The 20,448-nt window shown below is 42.5% G+C and overlaps 1 protein-coding gene across 6 annotated transcripts in view; it reads left to right on the top strand.

Moving 5' to 3' along the window:
* The first annotated feature begins 2,578 nt into the window (after positions 1 to 2,578).
* Positions 2,579 to 20,448, top strand: part of PCNX2 (pecanex 2) — a 281,732-nt gene continuing 263,862 nt past the window's right edge. For 5 of the 6 annotated variants that reach the window (XM_079900240.1, XM_079900241.1, XM_079900244.1 and 2 more), the window contains exon 1: positions 11,483 to 12,156. In XM_079900240.1, the coding sequence (XP_079756366.1) occupies positions 12,004 to 12,156 (153 nt within the window). In that variant the 5' untranslated portion in view covers positions 11,483 to 12,003. Of the gene's footprint in view, positions 2,617 to 11,482; positions 12,157 to 20,448 lie in introns of those variants that run through there. The other variant, XM_079900242.1, reaches the window with a different exon arrangement.

The raw sequence follows: 20,448 nt of genomic DNA on the forward strand, positions 1-20,448 counted from the left end.
TTAGAAGCCCTGTCCACACCTGGCAGACATCCACCCTGGCAGACTCTTCCTGCCCTTCACGGACTCTCTGCTGCCTTCCAGGACCTTAAGCCTCTCAAGTTCCAGAGGGATCCGTCCTCAGGGCCTTCTAAATTAGCTAAACTTGACCCCTTGCTTGACTCACACACCTGATACAAAGAGGGGTACCAAGTGGTTATCACTCTCCACACCACGATTCAGAGACTCATCCTGTGGACCCCCCTTGAACCTCCAGCAGTACGATCCCCTGAGACCTTTTCCCCATCTGGGACCTCTGAGCAGGAAACTGTCCTGGCAGGGAGTCTGTCTGTGCTTGATCCTTCCTAAAATTCATCATTTGTTACTTTCACATCTGTTTCTTTTAACCCTCTGAATCTTACAGCTGGGGAAGTAGCATAGGTGTCCTGGGCTACTCAGAGGTGAGCGCTGTAGCCACGCCCACTCTGTCTGGCCCTGCTCATTCCACCAGGAAGATAGTAACAAAAGAACAGAGTGTGAAGACAGAACTGGAGTGACAAATATATTTAAATAGAAGTTGATAAAAATAAGAACCAAGGGGGAAGACTTTGAAGAATCAGACAAAGAGGGTAACAGGTTGGTGTTAGTGAAAACAGAGGGAATGGCCATATGGATTTGCTCTCTTCAAAGAAAAAAGTTGTGGGGACTTCCCTGGTGACGCAGTGGTTAAGAATCCGCCTGCCAATGTAGGGAACACTGGTTCGAGCCCTGGTCCGGGGAGATCCCACACGCCACGGAGCAACTAAGCCCGTGTGCCACAACTACTGAGCCTGCATGCCACAACTAATGAAGCCCAAGCGCCTAGAGCCCGTGCTCCCCAACGAGAGAAGCCACTGCAATGAGAAGCCCACGCACCGCAACGAAGAGTAGCCCCCGCTCCCCGCAACTAGAGAAAGCCCGCGTGTAGCAATGAAGACCCAATGCAGCCAAAAATAAATAAATAAAAATAAAGTTTTTTAAAAAATCAGCTTTAGTTGTGCGCAGGGAGACAATTTATAGTGAAAAAAATAAAGAGTAAGAAAGTGGAGATGGGGAAAATTAATCTAGAGCTGCCCTTGCCATCCAGGATCTTAGAGAGTCAAGATTAACAAATAGGACGAAATAGCAATGTGAGAGGGACATACTGCTTGGACTGTGTGGAACAGTAGAGCAGTTGAAAGGCAGTGGGGATCTGTGAGAAAGAGGGTGACGTACAAAGTGACCAACTGTCCCAGGTTCCCGATACAGGCCACTCAGGGCTAAAATCCCAGGATGGTCACCCTCACGGTGAGATGGTGTAACAGAGGAGAGAGAACTTTCAGGGTTGGCGGGGTAAACAAGTGGATGGTAAAGACAGGATCGTAAGAGGAAGAAGAAGAAAGCATAAGGAAGAAAGGACAAGGATTTTGGTGTTCACAGGCTATTGTCATGACTCAACGACAGGAAAGAATATTTTCTGGAGAAAAGCTGAGAAAGGAAGCTGGATTAGAAAGGACTTAAAAAATGAGCGGGGTGTCTGGACATGAGGAGAGATGAGAAACCCTGGAGGGGTGAGAGAGAGGGGTGAGGAAAAATATTCCCTCAAGAGCTATGTGTAAATTCTTTAAGACATGGAACAATCTTCCGGATAAAAAGATGGTTCTCGAATTTTTAGTTACTTTTATCAGACCTTCATACTTCTAGGTGTAAAACAGTATATTAGGAAGATTAACAGTTCAATGGAATTGCTCAAACTTTTTAAGACAAAAAGCATTTTGATTGATGCCCTGGAACTTTGGAAATGCCAGCCGTCATGAATTATTTACCTTGGATTATATTTGGGAAATGGGGTGTGTGTGTGTGTGTGTGTGTGTGTGTGTGTGTGTGTGTGTGTGTGGTGTTTCACCAATGTGGTATAATTTGGTATAACCGCAAGAGTCTGCAGACAGCCCTGGGTTCCAATCTTGACTTTGTCATTACTTGTTACATGACTTTAAATGTTTTTCCACTGTCTCTGCAAAATGGTAGAACAGTATCTGCCCCGTGGTATTGTTCTGAAGATTCATTGAGCTAGTATATTAAAGCATAGCGCTGAATTAATGCTAATAAATGTTAGCTTGTGTTATTTTAATATTCATTACTATTCATAGAGGAGCCATTCGAATGGAAAATTCAACAGAAAGCATGTTTATCCTTTTTTTTTGGCTTCCATTTGGTATATTTTCCCATCCAAGATCAACTTCACCTGCCAGAAAAATTCTAAAATTTTCACAGGGTGTTCAGAATTAAAAGTTGGGATGGTAATTTCCAAGGGTCTTGGGCATATGACATCATAAAACATAATGCTTTTTTTTTTTTTTGGCAGTACGCGGGCCTCTCACTGTTGTGGCCTCTCCCATTGCGGAGCACAGGCTCCAGAGGCGCGGGCTCAGTGGCCATGGCCCATGGGCCTGGCCGCTCCGCGGCATGTGGGATCCTCCTGGACCAGGGCACGAACCCGCATCCCCTGCATCAGCAGGCGGACTCTCAACCACTGCACCACCAGGGAAGCCCAACTTGATATTCATTCATCATGGACCATGCCACAAGAAAGCCAAGTAATAATAGAGATAGTTTGCAAAGGTAATAGAACAGAATATATACAAAAACTAGGTTCATCTTTTTTTTTGTTTTTTGAGTGTCAGGCAGTAATCTAGGTACTTGGGATATTAAGGTGAACAAAACAAAGAAAGTTCTCTTTTATCATGGAACTTGTATTTTAAAGGCAGTAGGTGGGAAATAGAATAAATATGCAAATTACATTGCATATTAGAATTTGATAAATACTGTGTAAAAATAAAAAGGAAAGCAAGAAAATATGCATCAGGAATGGGGGCGAAGGTGGAGTGAACTGGGGCATTTTGTGGTGGTCAACAGAGTAGACAGGATGGCCTCGTTGAGAAGGAGAGATTTGAGCAAAGACTTGAAGGAGAGAAAGGATTGGACAAGCAATTATCTGGAGAAAGATTAAGTGAGCAAATACCACAAAGGAGGTCACAATGTACTTTGACTTTCCCGTTGTCAGGGTAAGGCCCAGCTCATTACCTCAATGTTGTAGCTGCGGAGTTATAAGTGGGTGTGGTGAGCAAAAGGCAGCATGGAGTACTTTTTGTTGCTGTTGTTTTGTTTTTTACTTAGACTACTTTATTTTTTATTGAAGTACAGTTGATTTACAATGTTGTGTTAATTTCTGCTGTACAGCAAAGTGATTTTTTCGTTATGGTTTATCACAGGATATTGCACATGGTTCCCTGTGCTATAATCCGGTTCTCTGGCTTCCTTTTCATGAGTTTAAAGATGTGGGGTTAAATGAATAATAATAATGATGACAATGACGATGATGATTCATCAATTATAATAAGTTAACACTTATTGGCATGTTCTCTAAGTGCTGAAGCTTTGAATTCAGTCTGTGTGTCCGGTTGTTGTTTATTCCCAAAGTTTCAGCTGGCTTTCAGCTTTGGACAGAGTCATCATGATTTTTAGAATTTCTGTAACTTTAATCACTGGACAGGACTGGCCCCTTGCCTGTCCACGCTTAAAGTTACAGATTCCAGTCAGGGCTACTCAGATGCACAATGAACTACTTCACTGAATAATATAACAATGTAAAAACCTGAGTGGTTTCAGAAAGCCAAGGTCTTTTTAAAACTCTTTACGATACCCCTTCTAAAGGAAAGCTACAAAGCTCATGACCTTGGACCTGAGATAGGAAGGTTGCCATTCCGCTCTGAGTTGCCATTTTTGTACATTCTGTCCTATCGGAATTAGCTTTCTTTTATTTGTAATTTACTAGACTCTTCAAATATAATGACTAATTCTTCATAAACTGCTAGAAATGTTAAACAGAGGACAAAGATGATTAAAAAAAAAAGAGCAACTCATCCTCCTAACATTGTAGTGAATAAACCATAGGCTAATGGGTTTATACTTGCTATGTTTCATTTTTATTGAGTGCCATCAGCTTGCTAGTTACATTACAAAACATACAGTAAGTTCATGTTCTTGATCAGAATGTCTAATTCTTGGACTCATGGCTCACAGACTCATGGGTCTGTTTTTGTGAGCTGACTTTTCTACTCTGAACAAATTTACTCTGTTGTGCTCTTTTATGGTATTCATTCTATGGAAATGATGGTTTCCTGCACATCAGATCTATCTTGGGGGTCTAACCTTCCTAAAATAGACTGAGACACATAACAAATTTACACCACTGACCTTTTTAGAGACCTTGAGCTTTGGTTTCAACAGCCCAATTTTTTAATCTACATATAAAATTAGAGGAATATTAACATACTCACTTAAGAATACGAGGAGTACCATGAGAATTAATGATAACAAAATTAAACAGCTCTTTTGAAATTCTTAGAAGAAAAACACTAAATAAATCCAAGAATTTTTTTTCTTAATTACTGCTTTCAGCATATGCTAATTCAGCACTGATCTACATGGTTCAAGGTTCTTTGATGAAGTAATCTCTTTCTCTAAGTCTTTTTAAATCTCTGCTGAAATTTCTTCAGAAATCTTAAATCAACCCAGCTGACCTTTTCTTCCTTTAAACATAAAGGTGGAACATACCAGTTATAAGCACCCTGCTTCCATCCATTCCTGCTGCCACGATTTCTCCTGCCTCAGTGTTAGTTTTAATTTCTGTAAGAATTTCCAGGGCCCAAAGCCACAGCATCTGCGTCATCATGTGAACTTCCTGATTTTCTGGGTGTTATTGTTACCTTTTAGGTTGGTTTTATTAACCTGAAGGAGCTGATGAATGTGAAGTACTTTGAAAACTGAAATGTGTCCTGTAACTGTCAAGTATTGTTTTGTGGTTGCTACGTACGGGATTATTTGAAGTCTTCCTAATCTTTTCTCAAGTCACTTGATAGAGTTGAGGGTTCAGTGAGGGAAATCCTCCAGGGAGTATCTATTTCAGGGAGGATTTTCTTTTCTAATAATGCTCTTGGGCAAACTGGTTTTCTATAATAACAGTAAGAATACCACTAAAAAACAACAACAACAAATGCAGCCTCTCAAAGATTAGAAATTTAACATGTTAAAAAAATATGAACAATTATGGTATATTCAACAGGTAGAATCTGAGCCCCAGCTTCCACTTATACTGGATATTGATTTTCTTTAATATTAGGTTTGGTACTGGAAACCTTATTTTTCCTTCTTTGATGGATTCTAAGTCTGCTTTTTCAAGTGAAACTATATTCTTTTAGCAGTTTATTATTCCCTTGACTAGTTGTCTCCATCTTTTAATATTTTCCATGTTTAGAATCCATCTAGAAAGAAGCTAGAAAATCTGCTATATGTGTGTGTTCTAATTATTTTTGCAGCCATATTTTAAAAAATATTTTCTTACTGTGACTGAGACTGACATCTTTTCAGACATTTGAGTCTGAAAAGAATTTGAATTAACTTTTGAATTAACATTTGAATTAACTTTTCTGTGAACTGTCTGTTCTTTCCCTTTGTCCATTTTTGGTTGGTCTTGTCTTATTTCTTGTTGATTTTTAGGAGGTCTGTGTGTATTAAATGACTTGTCTATATGACTTAAATATGAGGTGCACATATTTTTACTGGTGTGTCTAGATTTTTTCTCTTTGTGTGATTTTTTTTTTGCTGTTGTTGAACACTTTATTTTTATTTATTTATTTAACTGAAGTATAGTTGATTTACAATGTTGTGTTCATTTCTGTTGTACAGAAAAGTGATTCAGTTATACATATACATGCAGTTTTTTAATATTCTTTTCCATTATGGTTTATCTGTGATTTTTTTTTTTTTAATGAAGATATTTCCTTTTCTTTTTCTTTTCACTTCTATGTAGTTGAATCTTTTCCTTTATGGATTCCAGGTCATAGTAGAAAAGACTCCCTTAATTCTTAAAAATGATTTTCCATAAGTTTTTGTTTAGTGTTCCCCCCCCAACCCCCCTCCATCCTTCTAGCTCACTGACATTTCTGTCTACTTGTGCCCTAGGAACACAATATTATAGTATTGGTTAGGGCTAATCTTCCTCACTAATATTCGTTTCCAGAATTTTCCTGGCAATTCTTCTTATTTATCTCTACGGCACACAAACTAACATCACATGTGTAAACAGCTCCCAGATCCAGAAACAGAGCACCAGTAGAAACCCAGGAACTCCTTGCTCTTCCTTCCAGGACTGTCCTGACATCATGAATTAGGTTTCCCTCTCTTCAAATTTTATAGAAATGGAATCATATTGTGTGCACTCTTCTGAGTTTATGGTGCTCAATAGCTTGTATTCGTTAAGATTCATCCCTGTTGTGGCGTGTATTTTTAGTTCGTTCTTTTGGGTTTCCTAAATTGGGATTATGTTAGGTGTTGCAAACTAATTCACCAAGGCTTTGTAACATTGACTCTTCCAGGCTCACAACTTTCTATGCCCTTCCATTTGTTTAGTATTTTCGTTTGCTTGTGTCCTTTGATAGCTCTTTAAGGTTTTCGTCATGTGGATATCTTCTCTAATACTTTGACCAGTGTTCCCAGACCACATGAAATAATGATTTTGATAATGGACGTCCTAAATTTACCTCCTTTAATGGGTACCCTTTCGGTGATGAATCATCTTTGTATTCCTGGAAGGAATCTCCCTTTGGTTTTTATGTGTTGCTGCATTCACTTTGCTAATACTTAATTTGGATTTTTGCATGAATATTCATACTCATGATTGGGTATAGTTATGACGTTTTATTTGATTTTTGGAATGTATGTTATGTTATCTTCATGTAAAGGATTTGGAAATGCCTTTCTTCTTTTTCAGTGTTCTGAAACAGTTTAAATTACACTGGAATTATAAAAGTTTATGTACAAATCTGCTTTGCAAGAGTTTGGCTCTAGTGCTTCTTGAGTGTGTACCATTTTTATAATATTCTCTATTTCTTCCATAAGGTCATTGTTTGCTTTAGATTTTCTCTCTTCTGGGGTGAGATTTGGTAATTTAACTTTTCTAGATAATTACCCATTTTACCTAGGTTCCCACATTTATTTACATACTCTGTAGCAAAGTATTCCCTTATGATTATTTAAATTTCTTTCTTTTCTATTGTTTTCTCCTTTTTATCTCTTTTTGCCTATGTATGCTTTCTACCTTTGCTTCTGTTCAGATGAGCTACTGATTTATCTATTTTATTGCCCTTCCTCCAACAAAACTTTTGTGGTTTTGTATTTATTTATTAGTTCTATTGTTTTTCTTTTTCCTAATGATTCATCTCTGCATTTATACTCATTACTATTTTCCATCTGCTTTCCTTGGGTTTGTAGTTGTTATTCTTTTCCTTGAGTTCAATGCTTAATTTATTTTCATTGTTTCTTGTGTTAACTAGGGTAGGCTAAGCCGCAGTAGCAAATGGATCCCCCATTTTAGTAACAACGCAATAGAAATTAATTTATTTCTATTGTAATTTATTTCCAAGTAAGAAGCAGGCATTTAGGCTGGTGAATCAGCTACGCCATGCTGAGGCCATTCAGGGCCCTGGTGTTCTGCTTTGAAATCATTCAATTATTTTTTGCTAAATGCAACCGGGAACAGTCAATGTGCACACACATTCTTTCTTTTTTTCTTTCCCGAGTTTTTTCTCCAGAGTCATAGGCTCAGTAGCTGTCGGTAGGTCATCTGAGTCCCTGAAGAGGACACTTTTACGAAATAATTTAATGCTGCATAACTTGGGTCTCCATCTTTCCAGCCTGCAAGATGTTCCTTTGCTCCTCACTTGCTCAACAGCCACTAAGCCAATGACAACTATTTTAGGTTTTATTACATTTGTACACTATTTCAAGGTAATAATTTCTGTATTAGGGTAGGTTGTGCTGCAGTAACAAGTAAACTCCCAAAATTTAGTCCCTTCACAGAATAAAAATGTATATCTTGCTTATTAAAAGAATAACTGGACAGGAATTCTTGCTTTATGCAGTTGTGTTTACAAGCAGATATAAGAATAGAGGGGTTATAAACAAAAATATATTTGTACTTTTTTTATATGTACTTGCGTAGTTACCTTTACGGGTGCTTGTTATTGCTCTGTGTGGATTGGAGTTATTGTCTAGTGTCGTTTAATTTCAGCCTAAAGACGCCCTTTTATCTTTTCATAGGGTTCTGTAGGGTGGGTCACTGAGCTTGGGATGGAGGAGGGGTGAGAATAGCCCCTGTTAAAATGTCACAGACCCTACTGTCTTACCTAAGTTCAATAGTTCCTCTTGGATGGATGATTTGCAGTTCAATCTATGGCTTTGGTTAATTTTTAGGGTTCTGAAATGATTGTTCTTAGTTGCTCTGCCTGTATTTTCATTGCTTTTGTGGGAGAGTGAGTTCACCAAGGTCCTGCTCTGATTGGAGATGTCAGTTGCCCTAGGATCTATCTTAAGGTTCATTTTTTTTTTTTTGTCATTTTGGGGGTAGGGGCATGATGCACCCTTTTAATGTTTAGGTAAAGTCCTCTTTTATTTCTGAAAAGTTTTAAAATTAGATTTTAGAATATACTTTGGGTCCTATTTCTATTCTGTTCTTCAGGGACACTAATTTGTATATAAGGTTAAAAAATTGTTTTAGATAAATAAAGGCCACAGTGGCCTTCAGAAGACATGCATAAACTAATCAGGTGAAAGAAGAAGTGTCCTTTCGGAGGCAAGCTTTCCAGAGTATTGAATTCCCCCTCGTTTAAAGTCTTTTCTTGCTTTGCTGTGTCAGCCACGGGCTCTATTTTACTGCCTCGGATGCAGCGCTCTGGTGCCACCTAGTGCTACAAATGAGTAAAGGCCACTCTGCTTTTTTTCTTCACTGTTTTCAACAATAACAACAATAATAATAACTGGTGTTTTCTACTTCAAACTTGACTGTTTGAGTTATAATGTGCAGTTAAAAGAACCAAAAATGTGTTTTACATTATATGCTTACTCTTAGGCAGAATGAGGCATATTTGGGAAAATCTCAAGTGATCTTGGAGTGAAGGGTTAGTATTCTATTCATTAGGAATTTTTCCTAAATGCAGTCTTGTCCTTATTTCCATACTTCTTCATGCCTACTGACTGAGGATGAGCCTGTCTTTTCTCTGCTCTCTCCAAATTCTTTATGGATGCTCTATGAAATCCCTGCATCATTATAAATAATCTCTGCTTCACCTCCGACTCCTACACGAAGGACCTACCCTACGCCTGCACTCCTCTGTACTCCTTCTCCACGTGTGTCCTCCACGTCCTGACGTTATCCTCTCTACTGTATAATTCTACCTCCATTAGAAATACCTTACTTTAGGACTTCCCTGGTGGCGCAGTGGTTAAGAATCCACCTGCCAATGCAGGAGACACAGGTTCAAGCCCTGGTCTAGGAAGATCCCACATGCCGTAGAGCAACTAAGCCCATTCGCCACAACTACTGAGCCTGCACTCTAGAGCCTGTGAGCCACAACTACTGAGCCCACACACCACAACTACTGAAGCCCATGTGCCTAGAGCCTGTGCTCCACAGCAAGAGAAGCCACCGCGATGAGAAGCCCACGTACCGCAACGAAGAGAAGCCCCCGCTCATCGCAACTAGAGAGAGCCCACACGCAGCAACAAAGACCCAACGCAGCCAAAAATAAATAAATTAATTAAAAAAAAAGAAATACCTTACTTTATATTTCTGACCTCTTTTAAAAAAAGCTTTACAGGTTTATGACTTTCAAGGTAATATAAAAAGTTTCAATAATAAAACATAATCCATCTAAAAGAAGCCAAGAAAGAGATGAAGAAAGAGGCAGCCACTCCTGATTGGTAGGTGGCAGGTTTAAGAAGCAAGAGAACTTGCATACGAGGCTTGTCTTGGGTGGCCACAAGACAGGTAGATCTCCACGCCTGCCCGCCAGAAACTTAAAGAGTTTATATAGAGGCCTTAATGGGGTTCAGTCAGGTATACGGTCCATATGGTCTCAACCACACATTACTCTCTCAAGGCTGCATCCTTGAAGTGGCTCCTAGCATAGGGATGGTGGGCAGGACGTACCTTCCAGCAGTATGCCTTCCATATGGGCATCTCCAGGAGGAGACATGTATTCAATTCCATTGTAGCATACAGCACATTTAATTGCAAGTCTTTGTTGATTTGCCTGTCTCCCCTTGTAGTCTGTGAACTCCTTCATGGTAGGGACTATATATTTTTTATATTCGCTTTCTCTCCTTCAACAAAATGCCCGGCACACAGAAGGTGCTCAATAAATATTCCCATGAATCAGGCATGAATAAAGGATGAATAATCAGAATGAATAAAGGCACTCCTTCAGTGCAAGAATGGACCTATTTCTTCTGGACCCAAGCACGTGAAAGTAATCCTTTAATGTGGGTCTTTTCTGTGGAGTTGATCGATCGATTGATTGATTCATTAAACATGTATAGCGTGCCTGGTAGGTTTCAAGCGATGAGTCCATATAAAACAAGCATCCTCTGTACCTTTGAGAAAATGATTCTTTCAGTACAGAAAGCAGTGTTATTATATTTTGGTTAGTCATTCCTACAGATGAATGCTGAGTGATTAAAGAGCGGTTAAAGCTGAAGGCTTACACACCAGCGTGACATCGGACTTCCACGTCCCAGACCTGCTCCTCAGGATGGCCCTCCCCTTGTTTCATTTCCGCATAAGGAGGCGTATGCCTTTACTGGGCCTGCCTAAGGTGGCCAAGAGCAAAAGCTGCTGCAGACCAGAGCGTGGCCGGGGCATATACAGGTGCACATATCAGGTGAGGTAAGCATGATGCAGAAAAGACATGTTTGGGGATCAGAGCGTCTTTCTCATCCTCCTTCTTCCCCAAAGGCCCTAACTCACACAAGCTAATGCTGCTCACACGTAAGGAAGTCGTGTTCCCTTTTATCTCCACGCGTCCCAAAGCCTGCTCGCTGCAACAACGTGAAGCTCATTTACTTTAGGTTATCAGTGACTAATAATGAGAGCTTCCTCTCCTCGTTCTAAGAAAGCAAGTTCCTCTTTATTTCTTCCCTGTCGAAAACCTGCTTTCAGAAGAGAATCTGAAATTTCTCTACTATAAAAGCTTAAAAATTATTAGTTCAGTGATACCTTCTAGTGGGTCTTCCTATCTAAACAGTATACCCGATTGATGCCTGGGATTATGTTCTAGGAAATATATAAAAAGGCAGGTAGCCTAACTGAAGCTCCTGAAATTATTCCCCAAAGGTGGTTATTTTCGTTATCTGCCAGGGTGGACAACAGCAAGGGAGGAGGAGAAAAGGTCAGGGAGGAAAAGAGATCAGGGTCAAGGGTGCAGGTAGAGCTTAGCTAGTAGAACGTCTGGGGTGAGTGGTCAGTTAAGGAGAATGAAGCTGGGCAGGCAGTGCTCAGGGCAAGAAATTACATTGAGGAATGTGTGACAGGAGCTGGAGTTACATAACTATTTTGGTGCAGGCTGCAAAAAAAGGAAAAGGCAAAGGACCATGTCCTGGTTTGTCTCTTCTGCACGAGAACATCTTTGATTTTTAAGCTTTCCACGCTCCCTTATAGGAAGATGAGGTGAAGAGGTAGGGGGGAGCTGCCAGAGGTAAGAGAAGAGGCTGGAGGGACTCAAGAAATTCTTCTCACCCTCGCGACCCCCTCGCCGCCCTCCCCCAAGGAAGGCCGACGGAGTGACTCTAGGCGGGCGCTGGGAGGAGCCTCTGGAGCATCCTCCCAGCAGCCGCCTCTGAGCACCCTGGGAAAATCCTTCCTCCCTCGGACATGGCGCCCACCTGCCCGGCGGCAGCAGCCGGCTCCGGCGCCGCGGTTCGCGGGTGCGGGCAGAAGAGCAGTTGGAGCTTCGGTCGTGGGGCGGAAGGAGCTGGAGGGGGCGGCAGCGGCGACGGCGGCGGCGGCGGCGTCCGTGACGCCGCGCGAGGGCCCGCGTGTTAAAGCTGAGAGCGTCCGGGCAGCGGACGGCTGGCAGCGGGCCGCGCGGCGCGCGCCGGCCCCGGGGCGCAGGCATGGCGTCCCGGGTGCTGCTGCTGCTTCGGCAGGGCGTGTGGGCCGCACTCACCGGGGGCTGGTACCACGACCCGGACCAGAGCAAGTTCACTAACAGCTGCCACCTCTACCTGTGGCTGTTCTTGCTGCTGCTGCCCCTGGCCCTGCACCTGGTGAGTGGCGGCGTTCAAGCCCTGGGGAAACCTCCGAGTCGGCCTCGGGATGGAAAGGATTGGCAGTGATTCCCTAAGAGGCGGTATGGGGAAGGTCTTCAGGAATTTGGGACAGAGAAAGTAAAGGGAAAGGAGAAGGGGCTCTCCGGCAGGAAAAAGAAGTAGGAAGGACTTTGGGGGCTCTGGGACTCATTAAGAATTGATGCCAGCTGTTCCGATGAGTCAGACTCTGCGTGTTGCTGTGGAAGGTTGAACCTGTTTTGTCTGTGAACAGTCCCAGGCCTCTCAGCTGGGTACCTTGTGGTAATGTTTGGTAGAAGCTGCTGTGCATGATAGCCAAAAGGCAAAAACGAAATGTTAAAAGCAAACCTGTTTCCGTTGTTGATCTTTTACCCCCTTTCCTCCTTTCTTTCTTTCTTTGTTTTTTGTTGCGGTACGCGGGCCTCTCACAGCTGTGGCCCCTCCCGCTGCGGAGCACAGGCTCCGGACGCGGAGGCTCAGCGGCCGTGGCTCACGGACCCAACCGCTCCGCGTCATGTGGGATCTTCCCGGACCGGGGCACGAACCCGCGTCCCCTGCATCAGCAGGCGGACTCCCAACCACTTCGCCACCAGGGAAGCCCCCCACCCTTTCCTCCTTTCTTGTTTTGCTTTGGGAAGGCAGGTTCTATGATTAGTTGCTCAATTTGCAATTTCCACATCACTGTGTAAAGAAATCTGTAGAAAAATGTAATGATGGATAAATCTAATGTAATTTACTTGACCCTTTAGGGAGGTTACACAGTTGAGTGCTTGCTGAGTAACTACACAGATGACCTTCTTAGGTAAACAAACCTTATTGAAACAATGTTTAACCTTATTTGAAAAGCTCTACAAGCAGGGTGTTCCATGTCATATTAAATGTTAAGAATCTAATTTTGATATGTCTACTGAAGGTCTTTATTCCTAAAACATCATTTGATCATGTTCTCCACAGCAAAAATCTTCAGTGAGTTTGCATAGCTGACAGAGTCCCAGTTTGACATTAGAAGTTGTCTGTGATTTGGCTTGCATTCATTGTTTTTCTGGTGGTTTAGTCACAGGATCAGAATTCTGGCTCTGAAGTCAGGCTGCCTACGTGAAGTTTTGGGTTCACCTCTTACCAGTTCTCTGACCTTGGGCAAGTTACTTTTACCTTATCTGATTTTTTAAATTTTCTTACCTGTGAAATGAGAAAAACACTAGGACCAGCTGTGAAGTGTTGTTTTAGGGATTAAATAAGCACCTAAAGCTATCCATCTTTCTGGCTTGACCTGGGATTGGACTCAGACCTGGTGTAAATTTCCGTTTTGCTACTTATGAGCTGTTTGACCCGATAGTTGACCTATCTAAATCTTCGTTTTGTCATCCTTAAAATAGATGTGATAATGACCGTTTCATGGGAAAAATAAGTAAATTCCATGTAAAAAGCACTTCATACAGCGGCTAATCCATGGAGACCCTTTAATAAATGGTTTCTTTTTAATAAATGTAAGTTTCCTCTTCTGTGACCTTGTTCATCCTGTTTCCTTAGCCTATAGGGCCCAGTTGTTTTCTCTTTGTCTAGAGGGGCAGCGCAGCAGAGAGACACAAGCTTGGGTTCAGTCCTGGTTCTTCTGCTTACTGGTTGTGTGAGCTCAAGCAAGCTTGAGCGTGTAAAGCAGGGCTAAGAGTACCTGCCTTATAGGGTGCCTAGGAGGATTGAATGAATGAATGAATAGAGAACTGAATGAATTAATGAACAGTTGATTGAATGAATGCATGAAAGTACTTCTCAGTACTGACTTTATTTTTTCCCCATCATTCACTTGCCAAAATCGAAAGCCCACTGGAAAGGCCATCTCTGTCTAGGCTTCCCTGATCCCACTTATCTAGAATTAATCTCTCTTCTCTCTTGCCCTAATACCATTCTGTATTTCATGTCAGTACTGTGGCACATTTTGAATTCTGTACTTCGTTGTTGGAACATGTATTTACCTCTGCTCCTGGGTCGTGAGCTTTTTTGATTTTTTGAGGACATGGTTTTTGATTTTGTTGATTCATCTTGGTCTTCCTTGTTGTACCTAGCAAAGTGCCCTGCATTTGCCTCGCAATGATCTCACACATAATAAACTGGTAGAAATAAAATCAACCTGCCTCTCTTTCTCTTCCAACCAGCATTAGGTTGTCTACCTCACAACATATTTTGAGTATTTCCTGATAATGATCTAATCCCACTCCTTAGCAACAACCTGAGTAACATTTAATGTATATCCCTGCAGATGTTTTTTTATGAGTATGGGCTCATTTTTACATAACTCCTTTTAAGATTGGATGTAGGCATATGCTCGGAACCCTTAATTTCTGCCTAATTATGATTCACTGAGTAGCTTGATTTCTACTTTATATTTGTAAATAGGAAATTGTCCTTAGTTAAGGTCCTCTTGAATGATATTTCAAAATAATTTTTGGCTAAATCTCAAGAGTTTAGAAAGCAAAAAGCTGACACCTTAAATACTTTTATTCTTACATCAAACCAGTTATACTAAAATTTCTATATTTTTATGCCAGTGTGCTTTTAACGATTACAGAGTCATTTTATGTGAATGCATTTATGACACGGCTGCTTTTTAATATATAGCCTATCTTATTGGAAAAAATGCAGGTAGTCCTTTTCTTGCTCTGGTCTTCCGGTCTCTGAAAATAACTTTAGAAATAAAAGACCCTTCTTCCCCAAGGCAGGGTTCTGTTCTCTGGGTTTTGATGCCTAAATATATTTTTCTGCACTTCAGTGCTGCCTGTGATTTTTAACATCTTTCTCAGTTTGTTCCACTTATGAGAACTTTGTCCAAAAAGATCCCTGGCTGCTTGCTGAAGCTCTGTTTTTTAAGGGGCCCTGAACTTTTCTGGGTTTTGCACAATTCGATTAAACATGTTTAGTCAAGACAGTTCCACTGCAGGGAGAATCCACCCTTTTACTTAATGGGGACCTTGAAATGTAAATTAAAATTTTATTATTAATTACTGAGGCAAACTGATCTCTAAGCCCCAGCATTTACTTAGGTCTGTTTGGAAAATAAGTTATTTATTAGCATTTATAAGCTATGTATTTTTGAGAAATGCTCAGAAGTACGTACCTAAAAACATTAGGTCTATTGAGATAATTTGGAAAGAGTTTTACTTTGTTTTATTATCAGCCTACTTAAAAAAAAATTTTTATTTATTTACTTGGTTGCGCTGGGTCTTAGTTGCAGCAGGCGGGCTGCTTAGTTGTGGCAAGCGGGCTCCTTAGTTGTGGCTCACTGGCTTCATAGTTGTGGCATGTGAACTCTTAGTTGCAGCATGCATGTGGGATCTAGTTCCCGGACCAGGGATCGAACCTGGGCCCCCTGCATTGGGAGCGCAGAGTCTTAACCACTGTGCCACCAGGGGGGAAGTCCTATATCAGCCTACTTTTAATTTGGACCAACTGAAAGATGCGTTTGTCATTAGAGATGTTTAACCTTTCATTTATTACACATGTTCATGTACTTATTATTTTGAGATAACCAACAGAGATTCATATAGAGCTTTAGGACAGGCATGATTCTGACCCTTAAGAAGTTCTGACAGCACCAGGCTAGTGTCAAAAGATGTCCCTGCTCTACTACCTATCAATTGTGTGATCTTGTGCAAGTCTCTTCACTTCTCCGGGCCTCAGTTTTCTCATCTGCAAAATGGGGATAGCGAGTTTCGCTTTATAGATTTAAGCAACTGAGATCCAGAGGGAGTGGGTTACTTGCTCAAGGCCATCTAAGTAAGAGTAGTGATATTCAGAATTTTAGCTGAGGTCCTGTCGTCTCCAAGTCTGTGGCCTTGTCAGAGCACTGTGCTGCTGACCTGCCGTGCACGAGGGCATCTGAACTCCCTGAAACAGTGACCCCTCATCAAGGGAAGTTCTGATCATACTGGTGGTAGTAAGGTCAACCTGAGTAGTGGAAAAAATGAGGTGGAGCCTTCACATTCTTCAAGGCCCCGTGTGGGGCAACGTTATCCATGATTTTCACACAGAAAACCTGTCCTTTATTTTACGGCTGTAGCTTTTGCTTCCTCTGATTTTCTTGTCTGTTAGCCAGACTTGCTGTGTTTCCAGTTCTGCTTCTTAATTTAGCCTTGGAGACTTTTTTGATAAGAACCACATCACTTCTAATTGCTATAATAATAATAAAATGGGATTATCTGTCATGGGGCCGCGTAGCACCAGATACACAGTGGGTGCTCTGCACGCACTAGCTGTCATTGTCACACCTAGTCGGTGACTTTATCACGGTCTGTGGCCACTCACCATTTGGGTACATAACTATTTTTTTTTTGGTCTTGTATGTCTTTGGCCACCCCTTTTTTCACTCCTACTTCTAACATAGAAGATGAGTTTATGTGAATCATGGAAAGGTGGTCTGTCCAGAAAGACACCCTTTCCTGGCTCAGGACCTGGGGACTAGAGTTCAGCCACCATTTGACCCTGTCAGCTGGAGGCCCGTGTGCAGGATGCAACCTGCACAACCTGACACTGCAGGCCTGGCTGGTCCGTTTGATTGTTGTTACTTTGTTGGACTGCTTGGTACATTGCGGGTCCCCAAAGCGTATCTCTCACCCTGGTCAATCCTAGCATTCATATTCAGCTTCTTCCTAAGCCAGGCTTTTTCTGCTGTTGAATCACGTGGTCTGTACTTTGTCTCCTTTGATTCCTAGAAGCTTATTGTCTGGTCCTTCTACTTGTGGGGACCTTAGTTATTCTCACATTGAGATGCACGATGCTCCCCACTTTCCCATAATCCTCTTGAATGTCTGAATTTCCTTCCTCCTTCCCTCATCTGTCTGACACAGAGTGGGTTCGCAGTGCAAGGGCTGCAGCTTAGGGATGCTTGAAGGCATTCTTCCTTGGGCCGTGGGCTTCCAGACTCGGGCTGAATGCCATCCCATGCGGTTGTCTTAAAATTTTTCCTGCTGCAGTTGGTTGTTTGGACTGTGTGTACGAAGGGCTTGGCTCCGTGGGGACTTTGCTTTCCTGGCGGAGGCACTTGTACCAGGGATGTCCCCCTCCCTAGGGCATCCTAGGGCAGTCGTCTTCAGTCTTCTCTATATGGCCTTTCTTGAGTGATGTCGCCACCTTCCTGCAAAATTCCTTCTGCCTCTCCTCATCTTCTGCCATTTAGACACATGGTTGTCTGCCAGCCAGTTGTGTTTTGTGTCTGTGACAAAAGAACGGGTACCTGCCTTGTTCGAGGATGTCGGCCTCCCCAGCACTCTCCAAAAAGAGTACCCTGTCCCCCTTTCCTTTCCGTTCTAGTATTGCAAGTTCATGACTCATTTTCTGGTGGTTAAATTTATGTCTCTGACCTCACTGGCTCTTCCCTTAATTTCTCCCAGTGAGTGACTAGTTTTATTTTGATGCGGCTGTCCTTAGATATACTGTTATTTTTCCAATCGTAATGTCTAATGCTTTATTTAATAGGCTTGGTGTGATTTATGTATTTACTTAAATTTTTTTAAAAAACGGAAATATAGTTGTTTCATGTTTTGGCTGTTGTGAACAGTGCTGCTGTGAACATAGGGGTGCCTGTGTCTTTTTGAATTATAGTTTTGTCTGGGTATACTCCCAGGAGTGGGATTGCTGGATGGTGGGATTTATTTTATATGGAAGGTGATACTTATCAGGTGATTATTGTTTTCTGATTTTAAGCATTTGGTCTCTCAGATGATTCCTTTTACAAGCCACCCAACTTTATTCCCATTTTATCTACTCTAAATCTCTTTTCTACGTCCCATGAAAGTAAAAACTGGACTAGCTCTTAATGGTATTCAGATTTTTTTCCTTTTCTTCTGATGGACTTTCCCCTTTAACATCATCATCATTATTACTATTACAGGTAATAATAACAGCCAACACTCACTGAGCACAGATAGACTGGCACTGTTAAAAGAGCTTGGCATAGGGGCTTCCCTGGTGGCGCAGTGGTTGAGAGTCCACCTGCCGATGCAGGGGACATGGGTTCGTGCCCCGGTCCGGGAAGATCCCACATGCCGCGGAGCGGCTGGGCCCGTGAGCCATGGCTGCTGAGCCTGTGCGTCCGGAGCCTGTGCTTCACAACAGGAGAGGCCACAACAGTGAGAGGCCCGCGTACCGCAAAAAAAAAAAAGAAAAAAAAGAGCTTATCATGAACTAAAACATATCTTCCTCACAGTAACCCAGAGAGGCACTGTCATCATTCCCATTTTACAGTTGATGAAACTGGCGTGGAGAGGTTGGGTAAGAAGCTGCAGGATCCATGGCTAGTCGTGACCTAACCAGAATTAGAGGCCAGGCAGTTGGAGCTGGTACCCCTTGGCCATTCCATATTGAATACAGGTAATTTCACAACAGGACCATCTATTTTTTGCACATGGGCTTGAGGAGATCCAGAAACTGAACAGGTGCAAAGAAGTATGTAGGAAAAGTTAACTTTCCTCTCACACTTGTCTCTAGTACCTCATTCAAGAGGCAACCACCACACACAGTCTCTTGTGTGTTCTTCCAGTGACATTTTATACACATGTGAATGGAAGTGTGATGTGGGGCTGCTAGGTTTAATCCCAAAGCAGCCTTCTTTGTCATCCACTGTCCCATTCAATTTGCTCTGTAGAGGAGTTCTTTCTCTACTCTTAGATAAAAAGGTGCAAGCCCCAGGACTTCAGGTCACAGGCAATACAAAGTCTTCTAAGTCGCTTTAAGTAACAAAGCACAGACTTGCTGGGGATTTCAGAATGTCTGTTTCCATATGGTGATCCAAGCAGGAAGGGGTATGAGGATGGCAAGGTCTTTTTTCACTCTTTTCCCTCACACACCGGCTAATGTTCTGATGCCTTTGGCATAGAAGAACAGGAAGGTGCTCTGTTGACAGGCACGGTGGTAAGCTGGCTCCCGGCCCTTGAAGCGTGGCTCACGGTCCCAGCTGACTCCCTCTGGCGAGGTCCTTCCACGTGTCCTGCAGAGACCCAGTTCTCTTTTCCAGGGCTCTCCCGCCCACAGTTTCTTGGAGGAGGGCTGCTGCCTCTTTATCCCGCCTGGTTGCTTATTCTTTTCATAGTTCCTTGGCATGTGGTGGTCCACCCCAGCTTTCCTCTGCTCCAGCGAACTCCTGGGTCCATGCAAACACTCACATATCCTGTCCCCGAACAGACTCTGGGAGAGCAGGTCAACCCCAACATGGCAACTTCTCCTTCAACCCTCCATCCGAGCAGCTAGCCAGCCAGTCTCTTATCTTTTAGCTCTTCTGGGAAGAACCAGACATCAGACTCCCTGCCCAAATTGTCGGGGACCCATAGTAAGTCTTTGAGTGGCCCCACTGACGCCTTCCTCTCGACTGTGGGGGAGGGAGACGCAGGGCTCACTGAGCGCCATGGTCCCCTCCAACAGTTTTCACAGGTCCCCTCATTCTGGACTCTATGACATCCTCGCTTTTGGTGAGGGATTTTAGGGTCATCGCACTCATTGTCATAACCCGCGTAGAAGTTTCTGGATGTGGTTTGTCCCGGAAGTCGCACTGAAATCTAATATCTATCCCACACGGGCTCTTTGGTCAACACTTTCGGTTGACTATTTGGTTGTATACGTATGCAACCACGTATCTGTACGTATCCTTGTTTTTTCCACTTTACCTTTTCTACTTTTTCTTGGAGAGCATTACATAAAGGTTTTCTTCATTATTTATTTATTTATTTTTTTAAATTTATTTATTTATTTATTTATTTTTGGCTGTGTTGGGTCTTCGTTTCTGTGCGAGGGCTTTCTCTAGTTGCGGCGAGCGGGGGCCCCTCTTCATCGCGGTGCGCGGGCCTCTCTTGTTGCGGAGCACAGGCTCCAGACGCGCAGGCTCAGTCATTGTGGCGCACGGGCCTAGTTGCTCCGCGGCATGTGGAATCTTCCCAGACCAGGGCTCGAACCCGTGTCCCCTGCATCGGCAGGCAGATGCTCAACCACTGCGCCACCAGGGAAGCCCCCCAATTTTTATTTTTCAAAAATTTCTAGTCTACAGAGAAGTTGCAAATATAACACAATGAATACCATATACCCTTCACTTCGATTCACCAGTTCTTAATGTTTTGCCACATTTGCCACATCACTGTCTTATATATTTATACATTTAAAATTTTGCTGAATCATTTGAGAATAAATTGCAAACATCAAGACACTTTCCCCCTAGAAGCTTCATCGTGTGTCTCTTAAGGAGAAGGACATTCTCCAACATAATCATCACACTCAAAAAATGAATGTTGA

The sequence above is a fragment of the Stenella coeruleoalba genome (genome assembly GCF_951394435.1).
Source record: "Stenella coeruleoalba genome assembly, chromosome: 16".
In the NCBI taxonomy this organism is placed as follows: Eukaryota; Metazoa; Chordata; class Mammalia; order Artiodactyla; family Delphinidae; genus Stenella; species Stenella coeruleoalba.